The 15,795-nt window shown below is 47.9% G+C and overlaps 1 protein-coding gene across 1 annotated transcript in view; it reads left to right on the forward strand.

The window, feature by feature from the left end:
* The first annotated feature begins 239 nt into the window (after positions 1-239).
* ADSL (adenylosuccinate lyase) overlaps positions 240-15,795 on the forward strand; it is a 38,962-nt gene continuing 23,406 nt past the window's right edge. Inside the window, exons 1-4 of the mRNA XM_069968886.1 lie at positions 240-516; positions 4,063-4,266; positions 11,642-11,686; positions 12,139-12,218. Coding sequence (XP_069824987.1) covers positions 298-516; positions 4,063-4,266; positions 11,642-11,686; positions 12,139-12,218 — 548 coding nt within the window. The 5' untranslated portion in view covers positions 240-297. The remainder of the gene's footprint in view (positions 517-4,062; positions 4,267-11,641; positions 11,687-12,138; positions 12,219-15,795) is intronic.

The raw sequence follows: 15,795 nt of genomic DNA on the forward strand, positions 1-15,795 counted from the left end.
TTAAATGGGATAATATTTAGAGTTTGGAACACTCATCAAACTATGGCTGCGTTCACACGTTGCAATTGCGGCAATTTTATGGCCTGTGCGAAGTGAACACAACCTGAACGGTTCAAAGCGGTTCTCGGTCGCACAGAAGCCGCAAATAATCTAATTGACGGCGTCTCCATAGTGATCTGACAAATTCGCCGCATCTAAGATGGCGGAGTCACGTGGCCACACATGACAGGCGGTGGCAGATAGACGCCGCCATATTGGAGGTGGCAGGCTCGTTCTCCGTAGTCTGCAGAGCACTTCATGCAGGAGATGGACGCAAGCAGTGGTTTGAGCGGAGAGTCCGCGCCGAGAGTGACGGGGAGCGTGTCGCCTCTTGCCCACGGGCCAGAAGAGGTGCTGCGGTACCGCTCCCCTCTGGTGTCCCGTTATGCCAGCCGGGAAATGGCCTTCAACTTCAGCGACAGCAAGAAATTCCAGACCTGGCGGCGGCTCTGGTTGTACTTGGCGCAGGCCCAGCGGGTAAAGTATAACAGTGCGCACGGGAGGTCATTGATCCCCACAGCGTGCGGTACCGGTGCGGGGTATCAGCGTGTGAATGGTTGTGCAACACGTGTGCATGTGTATGTCGCAGCAGCTGCAAACTTATTGGAGGGAGGACTTGGACTGAAATGTCGCACAACTCGTGGAAGATGTTTCTAGTGGAGATGACGCCCCTGATCTGCGATCCTACATGTGCTCCGTGGGAATGTCGCATTGCTCCCTCTTTCGGAAGTGAGAACCTGATTCTGTAAATGTCTCTGCTGTGTACGATAATGTGACAGCTGCGACTTCTCTGATCTCTAGTGTGGAGAAGATGAGGAGAAACTGTCTCAAAGAAGCAGCCAATCACAGCTCAGCTTTCATTTATTATCGCCGCTCTTGAAAAGTGAAAGCTGAGCTGTGATTGGTTGCTATGGGCGACATACATTTCCTATTAGTATTCTGATGTCCATTGTAACCAATCACAGCTCAGCTTTCACTTTTAAAGAGCACCATAATGACAGCCGAGCTGTGATTGGTTGCTATGGGCAACATACCTTTTCTATTAGTATTCTATTGTCCATTGTAACCAATCAGAGCTCAGCTTTCATTTACTATTGTGCTCTTGAAAAGTGAAAGCTGAGCTGTGATTGGCTGCTATGGGCAGCAGACGTTTTCTGTTCATTTTCTTAAAGGGGTTATCCAGTGCTACAAAAACATGGCCACTTTTCCCCTCTCTTGTCTCCAGTTCAGGTGTGGTTTGCAATTAAGCTCCATTTACTTCAATGGAACTGAGTTCCAAACCCCAACCAAACTGGAGACAACAGTAGGGGGAAAGTGGCCATGTTTTTGTAGCGCTGGAAAGGGATTATCCAGCGCTACAAAAACATTGCTACTTTCCCCCTACTGTTGTCTCCAGTTTGGGTGGGGTTTTGAAACTCAGTTCCATTACTAGTATTAGTGGTGGGACAACCCTTTATCATGGATAGATCTGGCTAACACTAAAAATCTATTTATTGCCTAATACCTAAAGCAGGGATGGGGAACCTTTGGCACGCCAGCTGTTACAAAACTACAATTCCCATCATGCCTGGACAGCCAAAGCTTTAGCATGATGGGGATTATACTTTTGCACCAGCTGAAGTGTTGTTGTTTCCCTGACCTCAGTGCTGACCGGACATTAGTAAGCTGCCCTATGACCTGGCACTAGTAGTCCTGAAGATACCTGCCTAGGAACCAATATATTCTGGACTTGGTGAGTGCGTTGGTATCTGGGGTGATGGCTGCCCCCAGGGTGCGGTGTCTTTTCCCAATGTCAGGCTCTTCTTCTGGTGTATATGTGAGGACCTGGCTCATCCTCCTTGTTGCAGTATTTCTGTTGTCACCATAAACACCATGCAGTATGACATCTGATGTCCCGGCTCCTCCTTTGTAGTGTGTGCTGCCCGAACATCTTATTTTTAGCCGTGCCCGAGCTGGTATTAGCTGGAGCCTATCTTTAGTCTCAAGGATTCTTAACCTTTCTAAAGAACAAGAGCCCGCTGCGTCTCTTTTTTTCCCCCTCTTTACTCCAATGTTCTCCATGTCTGTGATGGAGTTCATGTAGATGCGGGTCGGACATGTTGCGGCGTACGTAGTCATTTGCTTCCCAGTTGACATTTGAGGTAAAATAAAAGTCCTTGAGATTTTCATGAAGCCATGTGGGTGTTCAATGAATGGGACTATTTATAAGTCTGCCGTATCACGAGGATAAAAGGCTGATTTCCTCATCTCCCAGTACATGTAATTGCTTGTTTCCCGTGTTTTGTCTTGACATCTCTCCCTATTATACTTTCCAAATGTAGCTGCTATTCATTTTCAGTCATATGGAGAAGTTTCAAGCTAATGTTAAAGAGGATAGATGGCCTCGCTAAAACACCCAGCAGCATAGTCATCCAACAGATTATTGAGCTTGGCCCCAATATGCTGGTGGAGGCCTAGACTGTCAACTGGGCAGTGAACAACACTATTTTAAATGGGAACAATGCTTAGGTTCTTTTCCCGTTGAAAACAGTACCTTTGGCTGTCCAGGCATAATGGGAATTCTAGTTGGAGGGCTTTGAGTTTGATACTCAAATCTAGCTTTCATTCACACATCAATATATATCCATGTAGTTTGTAGTTATATCCCTAGGGTAATTGGGTACTTTGGAGCACTGGGAATGGGCTACCGCCCCTAGAGCACTGATCCGGAGCAGGTTGGTAGTCCTGCCTCCTGTGCTCCAAAGCACTCAATTAGTAAGTAAAAGTAAATTGGTAAGAAAGTTTCCTTCATCCTCAGTGCCCTTTGCACAAAAGGAATATATCAGCTGGTTAGATACATCTTACCTGCTGATAGTTTCACTTTAAAAGAAGTTACTGTTAAAATGATAGAAATGCAGATCTGTATGTCTTGCGGACATTACGGAAGTAACGTCTACACGAAATACAGATCTCATAGATATCTATTGGTGTCAGTGCCGCAATTACAGTCCGCACTAGGACATGTTTATGCTTTTTGGGGTTTTTTTTGTGGCAAATTTCCAGATGTGTGCATAGGCACATACAAACCAATGAGATATACAATAGTCCATAATTGCGGATCTGCAGTTACTGACAGATTTTGCTTCTGTGTGAATGAGGCCTTAAGGCCTATTACCTAAACGATTATTGGCCTTTCTTGGCTGATTTGCCACCGTTCACGCCAATAATCGTTTAGTGTAATATCACATGTTGAAAGGCAATGAGCAGCCGATATGCACAATTTCGGCTAATCGTGGTCTTTCAACATGCTCAAAGATCAGGATTATGTCAGCGACGGTCTGCTGCTGTTCACACCATGTAATGGGAATAGCGGCAGACTTCAACAGGGCCGCTAGAACGAACAGGTAGCAAGCGGAGAATGAGGGGGAAACGTGCGCTTAGATGATTTCCATTGTCCTGCATCATCATCGTAGGAGGACAAAATAAACAGCAGTCCCTCATCCACTTCATGTGCAATAGACCCTATAAACTTTAAATAAAAAATTTGGTTTTTCAGCCTGATGGGCATTATTTTTCCCGGAGAAATAGCAGAGTTTACTGTGCTGTTTCATCCTGGATTATTTATTGAAACTGAGAGACTTCTAATGGAACCTCGATAAAGGCGTGAATGGGCCATATGGAAATCAGCAGAAAACTGGTTTGAAACTGTGCTGAAAGGAAGTTGGGCGGGCTTAGATTCAATATCATCAAACCCTTCACTGAGCGTGTAATGCAAGTGCCATCCCTGACATCCCTGAAATGGTTTACTCAGACTTATTTATGACAGCTACACGATAGCATTTACTGCGTGACGACAGTACGCGACCCTCTCAACGTTGCAGCTTTGTGCCATTCTGTATTGCAGCCGTGTTGCTACCCTGCCTTTAGAATAATAAGACGTGATACAGGAGAAACATCCCGCTGCAGTGATTTAGACCAGAGTATGTGGCACTGGCAACATTTTTTACGGACTGTATTGAATACATTTTTTTTTTTCCTATATAGAGCTTGGGGCTACCAATATCCGAAGAGCAAATCCAGGAGATGGAGGCCAACGTAGAGAACATCGACTTCAGAATGGCAGCTGAAGAGGAAAAGCGTCTTCGGCACGACGTCATGGCGCATGTGCATACTTTTGCACACTGTTGTCCTAGGGCAGCACCTATAATTCACCTGGGAGCCACTTCCTGTTACGTGGGTGACAATACAGTGAGTGCTTCATGTGTCCTCTTGAAGTCATAAAAAAAAAAAAATAATAATTCAAAAACAGCACCACCCCTGTCCTCAGGTTATGTGCGGTATTGCAATTCCACTCCATTCATTTCTATGGAACTGAGTTGCAAAACCACACCCAAACTGAAGGCAGGAGAGGTGCTGTTTCTGGTGGAAATTGGCCATGTTTTTCTTAGGGTCCATTTACACAGAAAGATTATCTGCCAAAGATTTGAAGCCAAAGCCAGGAATGGATTTGAATAGTGGAGAAATCTCAGGCTTTCCTTTATGACCTGATCTCTGTTTATAGTCTGTTTCTGGCTTTGGCTTCAAATCTTTGGCAGATAATCTGTCAGATAATCTTTCTGTGTAAATGCACCCTAGGGGCTCATGCACACTGAGCAAAAGACGAGGAATTGAAGAGGAATCCGCTCTTAAATTCTGCTTGAAATTCCTCCCGTAAAAGAATAAACAGAGAAATGTCTTATTGTGTTCAATGGGGTTTCCGCTCTGTTCACACTGCAGAATTTTCTGCCGCAGATCTGCTTTCTGCCCAAGGCTATGTGCACACTGAGGAAAAGGCGAGGAATTCAGCTTGAAATTCAGCTTGAAATTCCTCCTGTAAAATATGTACAGAGCAAAGTCCCATTGTGTTCAATAGGTTTTCTGCTCTGTTGTTCACACTGCAGAATTTCCGAGCAGAATTTTCTGCTGTAGATCTGCTAGAGGAATCCTATAGAAGTCAATGGGGGGCTTAAATTCTGCTTGAATTCTGCCTGAAAACTTTCTGCTTCAATTCCTCGACAATTCCTCAGTGTGCACATAGCCCAAGGGTATGTGCACACTGAGGAAAAGGTGAGGAATTCAGCTTGAAATTCAGCTTGAAATTCCTCCCGTAAAATATGTACAGAGCAAAGTCCCATTGTGTTCAATGGGTTTTCTGCTCTGTTGTTCACACTGCAGAATTTTCTGCTGTAGATCTGCTAGAGGAATCCTATAGAAGTCAATGGGGGGCTTAAATTCTGCTTGAATTCTGCCTGAAAACTTTCTGCTTCAATTCCTCGAGAATTGCTCAGTGTGCACATAGCCCACGTATCACTGTATGGTGAGTGGAATTTTGACTTCTGACCTCTGGGACTTTGACGGACTATGAGAATGAACACACCTCCACTGCGCTCCTATCCATTTAGCTGTGCAGGAAACTGCTACCCACACCATTTACTTGGATAGGTCTGCACTGTAGTTCTTTACACAGCATGGGTGACTGGAGCCCACTATCCAGGAAAAAACTGATCGGGGTGGGGCAATCCTATACCTGTCCCTTAGTTTTCAAGGCACTCATTTTTTACTGAGTATTTATTTGCCTCATAATATGGCTTCTTTCTCGTGCGTCTTATTGGGGGACACAGATACCACGGGTATAGGCTGCTGCCACTAGGAGGCGCTGACACTAAGAGAAACAAAGAAAGTGACTCCTCCTGAGCAGGATATACCCGCCCACAGGCACTGAGCTAAACCAGTTTAGCTTAGTGTCAGTAGGAGGCAGACACAGGTCTGGGTTCTCCAGACCAGTTTCTTCCTTTATGTTTAGTTAGTTAGATTTTCTTTTTCCTTCTAGGTCTTATGGATTCTTGGGCACGGTGGGTAATCTAGACCCACCCTGATCCCCTCACTATGCGACCAGGGAACAGACCATAAATATAGATGGACTGTCTACCCTCGGTTGCCACCGGCCGGCAACGTGACACCATGGCACCAAATCAGTCTGACTGTCTGGTCGCCTTTTCTGCGGACTCTGTATCCGCACAGCCCCTTCCCGCCTCGCCCCCCAGAGCTTGGCGCGTAAGGTGAGGCACCCACCGGCTGAAGACGACAATGGTGAGTATGGGCTCCTATATGGTGAGTATATTCCCCCTGCCCACCCTCCCAGGCCACCATTGTATTCTTATAGACAACCCCCGGGCCATGCTTTCCTCACACAGGGATTTCTCCATCTCCCCATGCTCCACTCCCTCAGGGTCACTGTACCTCTGTGGCTCTCCCCTCAGTCAGTAACAGGCCAGCCCCCTCCTCCATTTTATTTTGTACTGGTGCCTCTCTCTCTGGGTGCGATGGGGTGTACAGTGAGGGATCGCCCACTCCTGTCAGTGCTGTGCAGGCTGCAGTTTCCCGCCTTTTTTCCCTATTGTGGCTATGTCTGGAGTACCTGCTCTGGAGGATGCTCCGCCTCCTCCGTTAGGCCCCGCCCCCTGTCGGCCGCAGCATCCCGCCATTTTTCTTAGGTTGCTGAGCCTGCACTACTGCACTGTGGATGCCCCGCCCCTCCCGTTAGGCTCCGCCCCCTTTCGGGTGCCGCGTGGGCCACAGCATCCAGCCCTGTATCCTATGTGGCTGATTCTGCACCCCGGGATGCTCCGCCCCCTCCCGTTAGGCCCCGCCCCCTTCGGGAGCCGCGCAGCCCGCAGCATCCCAACATTTTTCTTAAGTTGCTGGGACTTACTGTGTGATGCCCCGCCCCCTCCTGTTAGGCCCCGCCCCTTTCGGATGCTGTAAGGGCCGCAGCATCACCATTTTTGTTATCTTTTTAACTCTGTGGAGCCTTCACTGTGATGCCCCGCCCCCTCCCGGGTTGCCCCGCCCCTTTTCGGGTGCTGCGGACTGCAGCATCCTGCCTTTTTATTAGGATTGTGGCTACACTGAGCCTACACTGAGGGATGTTGCTCCCCCCTGCCACGTGTGTGTGGTCTCCCCGGAGAGCTACCACACACACTGTTCTATTCCCAGCAGCTTCTCCTGCCACCTACTGGTGGAAGTGGTTATTACACCATTACATATATAAGAATGGCTTGCATCAAGTTTTCTTATGGCCAATGTTCCATATAATGTTCCAGCAACCCTTGGTCTGCAGATCAAGCATTTTTGGTGCTGGTTGACCCCTCTGTGTCAGATTTTATATATTTAAGATTACATTAATACTTATATACACATTCTGGTTCCCCTCCAACCACATACGCACAGACACATTCCCCATCACCATACGGTGTTTCTGTGCCCTCAGTGAGATCCTTCTGCTACATGGTGTCACAAGTAGGACACTGCACCAGACACGTTACTCGCTACTAGACAGTTTACTGTGCTCTGAGCAGAACCCTCTGCTACATGGTGTCACGAGAAGTACATGGAACCAGACACGTTACCCGCTATCCAGGTGGTGTATCTGTGCTCTGAGCAGAACCCTCTGCTACATGGTGTCACGAGAAGTACATGGGACCAGACACGTTACCCGCTATCCAGGTGGTGTATCTGTGCTCTGAGAACCCTCTGCTACATGGTGTCACGAGAAGTACATGGGACCAGACACGTTACCCGCTATCCAGGTGGTGTATCTGTGCTCTGAGCAGAACCCTCTGCTACATGGTGTCACAAGAAGTTCATGGAACCAGACACGTTACCCGCTATCCAGGCAGTGTATCTGGGCTCTGAGCAGAACCCTCTGCTACATGGTGTCACAAGAAGTTCATGGAACCAGACACGTTACCCGCTATCCAGGCGGTGTATGTGCTCTGAGCAGAACCCTCTGCTACATGGTGTCACGAGAAGTTCATGGAACCAGACACGTTACCCGCTATCCAGGTGGTGTATCTGTGCTCTGAGCAGAACCCTCTGCTACATGGTGCCACGAGCAGGACACGGATCCAGACACGTTATCTGTTTCCAGGCGGTGTATCTGGGCTTTGAGCAGAACCCTCTGCTACACTGTTTCCCAACCAGGAGAACCGTCTGCTACATGGTTGGTCATACAGGTTATGGGACCAGACACATCACCCATTGCCAATCATTGTTCCTGTGTTACTCAGAGCTACCCCCTCTGCTACAGGATGTCACAAGCACAACACATGTCCTGTCATTCACATCACCCCTTAGCGGGCGGTGCTTCAGACCTGCCTCTCATCTTCATGACATAGATTCCTTTACTACATGATGTCACGGACATAGAACTGGACATGTTATCACCTCCCAGGTGGTGGTACAAGGTGATTCAGAGCTCTGCCCTCTGTTGCATGATATGGCTCCAACTACATTACCTGTAGTTCGGTGTGCACAGATTGTGGTATTCTGTTACACGATGTAATACACCTTCTTCAGGTCCACTCATTATAGTGCATTATAGTGGTGATGCTTGGCATTTCTCGTGTCCAGTTCTCGTTTACATTGGGACTCAGTCCTCTTCTCTTCCCTGCTCCCAGAGCACACCCTGTAGGCTTCTGTTTGCTTGTCTAGTTTACAGGTCTGACCAGGCACATTACCTGCTTCCAGTCCAGGGATTTGTATCTCTTGAATGCTGGTCCTTGGTTACTTACTGCTTGCAGCTAGTCTGCTCGTGTTACCCTATATTACCTTTCATCCTCGTAGGACTCCCATGATCGGTGCCTGTCACTTCAGGGGATCATCATAGGGTAACTTGTTACCACACCATTTCGTCTTCTGTATGTTTCCACTAGCAAGTCTCATTACCTGCTCTCGGGCAGTGTAACCTTGGTTTATTCCTCTCGGGCCGTATCCTTTCTAAAGCCCGAGCATCCTGCTACGTGTCCCACTACACAAGGTACAGAACCCCCTGCTTTACCTGCCTCCGGACTGTTGTACTGTCATACTCTGGTCCTCTGAGTGGCCGGCAGCATATAGGTACAGTTACTATTTCATCCTGGTACTGTCAGGGTGGTTCTTCTGTCCTTCATCTGGGCATAACTACCATGTTTTGGCATTTGTTTCACTGGCTGTTACCCAGTAGTATGGCTTAGTAACAGTAGTAGTATTGTATTGCTTAGACCGTCCCCTCTGCTATACTGCGGATGGCCCTCAGCGAGGTTTGTTCTTATTGTCTCATGGTGCTCTACTTCAGGAAGCTGTCCTTGGTCAGCACCAGCCACATTGCCTCTTCTCTTTGATCTGGGTGAAGTGAGGCCTCTCGGTTCCTCAGGTAAAACAGTAAGGGTTTCTTCTACCCCTGGTGTATGTAGGACATCGACTGCCTACATGACTCACAGTGCTGCTTTAGGACTTCTCCTTCTGCATCTGCCTATGGCCAACATGGCAAGTATTTAGTCTTCTCTCTCTTAGGCAGCTGCAGTCTCACAGGGTAAGGATTCCTGTTTACTGCCTGTACTGTTTCTCTACCGTCCTAAGCCTAGGTGTATGGTCCCTTTGTGGTCTAGCTTCTCCAAGTGTCCTTTTTTGGCCATATGGACTATGAAGCATTGTTGTTCTCAGTTCAGGGTTTTGCAGTGCTCCCGCATACACAGTTATTCCTACGCTCTGGAGTAGCACACTGTTGTGCATGACCCCCCTATCCTAGGTTTGGTTTTTTACTACTCAGTCAGGAAATCTTCAAGCAGTCCTTCTCTCCTCCGTGAGGATGGAATATTTAGTATAATAGGTATCCTACAGTCCTCCAGAGGACTGTTATTCCGAGATTGCTTCTTCCGACAGGCAGGTGTGGGTTTTCGGCCCTCATTGGCCTCTATGAGCACTCCTGCTTGACTTGCTTGTCCTTGGTCTTCTTGTTGACCTGCCATGCTCTCCAGATGGGACTCCCGGTCCCCCTCCCTAATCTTGTCTCCCATGTGGAGTCCTCGAACTTCTCCCTTAAAGATTTCCTCTACTTGCAAACAGGGTTGTTCACTGGCCTATGTCTGGCCCTACCTAAGGCTCTATCGTCTCCGAACCTATTGCATTCTGGCCAGGCTTCATTTGTTCGGCAAGTTGCCAATTCTCGATCATCTTTTCTCATTCACCATTAAAGTCCCCCTGTTTTCCTGTTGCTCTGTCCACCAGAATGCATCTGGCTCTCGCCTTTCCAATTGCCTAGGGATCCGGTTGAGCTGGTTGATCCGCTAATATCTTCAATGTGGCCATTGGATCCCGTATAAGGTTCCTTTCTCAAGCAATGTCTCTGCTCACCCTTTGAGGCGTTGGTTTCTAGATCTAGTCTACATATGGACTCTAGTCTATGTATTAACTGTTGTTCCCATTGTCCTGTGACAACTCCCGTGCCCATCAGCCTTACCTCGACCTCCCTCAACGGTTTTCTTCTTTGACTCCATGCTCTCGAGTACCTCTAGGCTTCCTTGGAGCGGAGTGTTTTATATAATCGACCTCCTTTCTAAGGCTTTAACAGCCCATGGAGTTGTTTTTTTCCCGGCCTACCGGCTTCCTCTGCTCATCTTTTCTGTCGGACACTGCGGGGTACCTGGTACTACTGTACTCTTTTCAGGACAACTTGCTCAAGATTCAGATCATGGTTTTCTTTTCTCCCTCTCCTTCTTTCCCTGGACTGCATTACGCTTGGAAAGCTTTATTCTTATTAACATGTATGTGTTTCTCAGATGGGGTAACTCATGTCATAGGCCATGGCTTTCTCTTCTCAGTGAAGACTGTACTCCTAGGCCTATGGAGCTTCCAGCCTGGCCATTCTTCCCTGCTCCATAGTCAGGGACGCAGCTTCTCCTGCATCTCATGTGGCACCTTCTATGAGAGACTCTCAGTCCTTTCTCCTTTATTTGACGCCTTAGGCCTCTAGGTGCCACGAAACATTTTCCAGTCTCTCCCGTCATGGTTGTATTTGCCTTTTTTCTGTTCTACCTCAGAGTAAGTCCCTGCCGCCTGTGGTCGCCTACTTGGCTGGGCGTCTGCTTTTTTCCCCACATCTAGCCTACTAGTTCTGTTGGACTCAATGTTACATCATGTTGCTGGCTTCCAGGAAGGCCACAACCCACTCTGCAGTGCAGCACGTTGCTCCAGGGACTAGACCTGCTTTCCTTTGCCGCGGACCTGTCGGGGTTTTCTCTGACGCATTCAGCATCATCCCTTGCTCTATTCCTAGTTGATGGTTGTGTTGGTGCTATTCTGTGCCTTCTCGCCAAGCGCTCTTGTCTAGCGGTTATCTTTCCCACCCCATGGACTGCTTTTGGACGTCCCATGGTATCTGTGTCCCCCAATAAGACGCACGAGAAAAGAGGATTTTTTACTCACCGTAAAATCTCTTTCTCGTAGTCTTCATTGGGGGACACAGCACCCACCCATTTTCTTTTGGGGTTTTTCCTCGGTATGGTAGTTTTCTCCCTTTTTGGTGTTATTTCTACTTTACCTGTTCTTGACTTCTCCTACTGCTCTTGTACAAACTGGTTTAGCTCAGTGCCTGTGGGCGGGTATATCCTGCTCAGGAGGAGTCACTTTCTTTGTTTCTCTTAGTGTCAGCGCCTCCTAGTGGCAGCAGCCTATACCCGTGGTATCTGTGTCCCCCAATGAAGACTACGAGAAAGAGATTTTACGGTGAGTAAAAAATCCTCTTTTTACTTTACTTCTCTTCTAGGACCTTATTGTTCTGCGGGATGGTTTTGATCTTCTGCTTCCAAAGGTGAGAACAAAAGAGCTAATTTAAAGGGGCGCTCAAGGCAGGAGACTTTTTTTTTTTTTTTTATACATGCCCCGGGTCAGGTCATTTGAAAATAAAGTGCACTGGCTCCCGCGGTGGTGCTGGTATTTAGCGCTCTGTCCCACTGTTCGTGCTGCTTCCTGGTACTGTGATGTTGCATCCCTGTCCAGCACATCAACAGCTGCAGCAGCGGTGTCCCGCCTCACTCACTGATTGGCTGGACCGGCCTGTAATGTCAACGCCCCAGGCGCAGGAAGGATCTGCAGGATACTGGCAGTTGCCAGGGAGGTAAATGCACTTTATTTTCAAACAACCTACCCCAGGGCATATATTAAAGTCTCCCGCCAGGAGTACTTTAATTGATTTAAAAAAAAAAAAGCTATAATTATTCTGTCTAAATTATAATGTCCTTTTTTTCCATCTCTAAACCATAGCTTGCTCGGGTCATAAGCCGCTTGGCAGACTTTTCAGAAAAATACGCTGATCTTCCAACATTAGGATTCACCCACTATCAGTAAGCAATGGCACAGCTGCTTTGTTTGTGACCTTGTGGTATTTGAGCCTCATTCCCACTCATGTTACATTAAGATTACGCCTATAAACTTTCCAGTGACATACCCTGCTGCCTAAAAAAAAAAAAAATCATGCTAGGATAACACACTGACATCTTGTACAGTTTCAGTTGTATCCGATGCTGCACCTGCATGCATTTTTTTTTTTTTTTTTTTTGCTGCATTAAAGTTGCTTAGAAATCTCATGTGTTTTTTTTTGTTAGCTTTTGCAGTGCATGCTTGCATTCATATGTATACACTAGAGATGAGCGAGTAGTGAAATATTCGACTTTCAAGAATTTGAATCGAATAGGCACCGATATTCGACTATTCGATCGAGTATTCGATCCCATTATAGTCTATGGGAAAAAAATTTGCGGCACTTGGAAATCAAAATTCGACCACTTGGAGGTCACCAAGTCCCCCATGAAACCTCCCTAAACGATGCAAACACCTCCGGAATGACACTGGGACATTAGGGGGAGCATGCCTGGGTGCACACAACACACCAAAATCGCTGTATAATGACACTCTCTGCAGTTGCGAAGGAAAAACAATTGCGAACGCTTTATGAATATTTATGGCAATGTTCACACATTTCGTTGCACAGTGTTACATACATCATTCCAATGTGCGTATCACACGTAATACTGTACGAACGTTACTGGACCAGTATGTATGACGTGCCTTTTACTGGGCTACTGAAACAGTATATATCAGGTGCCCTTAGTGGGCTACTGGAACAATATGTATAACGTGCCCTTAGTGGTGTTAAACAGGGACACTATAAGTCACTTGTACACACAGGGTACTGGAGTGAATACAGCTGCTAATGCTGATGCTGCTGTTATATAATCTATTTATTCAGAGATTCAGAGATGACTTTTTCGCTGGATATTAGCCCTAAAAAGGACTTTTGGGTTCTGTAGTAAGCCTGCCTAACCAAAACGCTACTAAAACCTATCTCTCCGCGCTCCAAGATCTTTTCCTGGCTAGGTTGAAGGCTCATCTGCGGTCGAGAGGCAGGAGCCAAGTATTTAAAGAGAACCTATCATCTAAATTTCACTGTCCCTAATATTAAAGTATATCTTTCCCTAAGTCTATCTATGAAGATACAGACTGCCTTTGCAGTCTGTATCTTATGCCTTACCTACTCTTTCGTATCTGTGTAAGCAAGGCCGGGCGCCGCCATCTTGATGACGGCATTTGCGTTCCACCGTTGGAACGCAAGTTGCGTCATCAAGATGGCGGCGCCTGGCCTTGCTTGCACAGAAACAGAGGATTAGGTTAAGTAGAAGATACAGACTGTAAAGGCAGTCTGTATCTTCATGAAGTCTACTTATGAAGATACAGACTGCCTTTGCAGTCTGTATCTTATGCCTTACCTACTACTTCGTGCCGGTGCAGCAGGGCCGGCGCCGCCATCTTGATTACGTCTTTGCGTTCCACCGCTGGAACGCAAGTTACGTCATCAAGATGGCGGCGCCGGCCTTGCTGCACAGAAAAAGAGTAAGTAAAGTAGAAGATACAGACTGTAAAGGCAGTCTGTATCTTCATGAAGTCTATTTATGAAGATACAGACTGTCTTTACAGTCTGTATCTTCTACTTTACCTAATCCTCTGTTCTGTGCAGCAAGGCCGGCGCCGCCATCTTGATGACGTAACTTGCGTTCCAGCGGTGGAACGCAAAGGCGTAATCAAGATGGCGGCGCCGGCCCTGCTGCATCGGCACAGAGTAGTAGGTAAGGCATAAGATACAGACTGCAAAGGCAGTCTGTATCTTCATAAATAGACTTCATGAAGATACAGACTGCCTTTACAGTCTTATACTTTACCTAATCCGCTTGTTTGGTGTAGCTAGGCCGGGGGGGGGGGGGCGCCATCTTGAAGACGTGACTTGCGTTCCAGCGGTGGAACGCAAGTGACGTCATCAAGACGGCGGGCCCCCACCGGCCTTGCTGCCGCTCTGCATGACGGGAGTTTCCTGTCTCGCGCCGGCTCTTTTGAAAAGAGTCGGCGCGAGGCAGGAAAGTAAAACAGAAATATTTTAAAAACGCAGCTTTAAAATTAATTAATTATATTTACAAATATTGTTAAAATTAAGATTTACATCTAATTAGGGAATAAAAAAAAAAATTCATTTTTGCCCGTGATTGGTTCTCTTTAAGATTCGAGGTCATGTGGTTCAGCTATCCAATGAGGGTAGACGCCGTTTTCACGCTGCGTGAGTACTCTCGGAGTCCCTCACCGCCTTCCATATTCGCCTCACTACTCGATTGAATTCGAATCTTTCGAATACCGCAATATTCGATTGAATACCTACTCGATTGAATCGTATTCGCTCATCTCTAGTTTTCATTTCTCGTGCGTCTTATTGGGGGACACAGATACCATGGGTATAGGCTGCTGCCACTAGGAGGCGCTGACACTAAGAGAAACAAAGGAAGTGACTCCTCCTGAGCAGGATATACCCGCCCACAGGCACTGAGCTAAACCAGTTTAGCTTAGTGTCAGTAGGAGGCAGACACAGGTCTGGGTTCTCCAGACCAGTTTCTTCCTTTATGTTTAGTTAGTTAGATTTCTTTTTCCTTCTAGGTCCTATGGATTCTTGGGCACGGTGGGTTATCTAAAACTCACCCTGATCCCCCCACTATGCGACCAGGGAACAGACCATAAATGTAAATGGGCTGTGACCCCTCGGTCGCCACCGGCCGGCAACGTGACACCAGGGCCCCAGATCAGTCTGACTATCTGGTCGCTTTTCTGCGGACTCTGTATCCGCACAGCCCCTTCCCGCCTCGCCCCCCAAAGCTTGGCGCGTTAAGGTGAGGCACCCACCGGCTGAAGACGACTGGGTGAGTATGTGCTCCTACCTGGTGAGTATATTCCCCCTGCCCTCCCTCCCAGGCCGCCATTTTACTCCACATAGGCAGCTCTCCCTCTCCAGTCACTTGCAGCCCTCCCCAGGCAGATGCTCCTCTCCCCTCAGTCGGTAGCAGGCCAGCCCTCTCCACCATTTTATTTTTATTAGTGTCTCTCTCTCTGGGTGCCACTGTGAGGGATGTTCCTCCCCTGACTGGGTGCTGCGCAGGCCGCAGCTTCCCGCACTTTTCCTTTTCATGTGGCTCTAGAGACCATACTAAAGGATGCTCCGCCCCTTTTCCCTAAGCCCCGCCCCTTACCGGGTGCCGCGGCATCCTGCCCTTTTTTTCCCTATATTGTGGCTCTACAGAGTACACACAGGGCTACCTCCGCCCCCTCCTGATATGCCCCGCCCCTTTTCGGGCGCTGCGCGGCCCTCTTCATTACTTCTCATTATGTTTCGCTCTCACTGGAGCCTGCTCTGGGGATGCCCCGCCTTCTCAGGTAAGCCCCGCCCCTTCCGGGGTGCCGCGCGGCCCGGTGAATTGCGCCTTTTTTCTTAACTGTGGAGCCTGCACTGGAATGCTCCGCCCCCTCCCGGCAGGCCCCGCCCCCTTCGGGAGTCGGGTGGGCCTCAGCATCCCACCTTAATCTTACCTGTGGCTCTCGGTGGAGCCT

Source organism: Dendropsophus ebraccatus, chromosome 4 (assembly GCF_027789765.1).
Source record: "Dendropsophus ebraccatus isolate aDenEbr1 chromosome 4, aDenEbr1.pat, whole genome shotgun sequence".
Taxonomy (NCBI): Eukaryota; Metazoa; Chordata; class Amphibia; order Anura; family Hylidae; genus Dendropsophus; species Dendropsophus ebraccatus.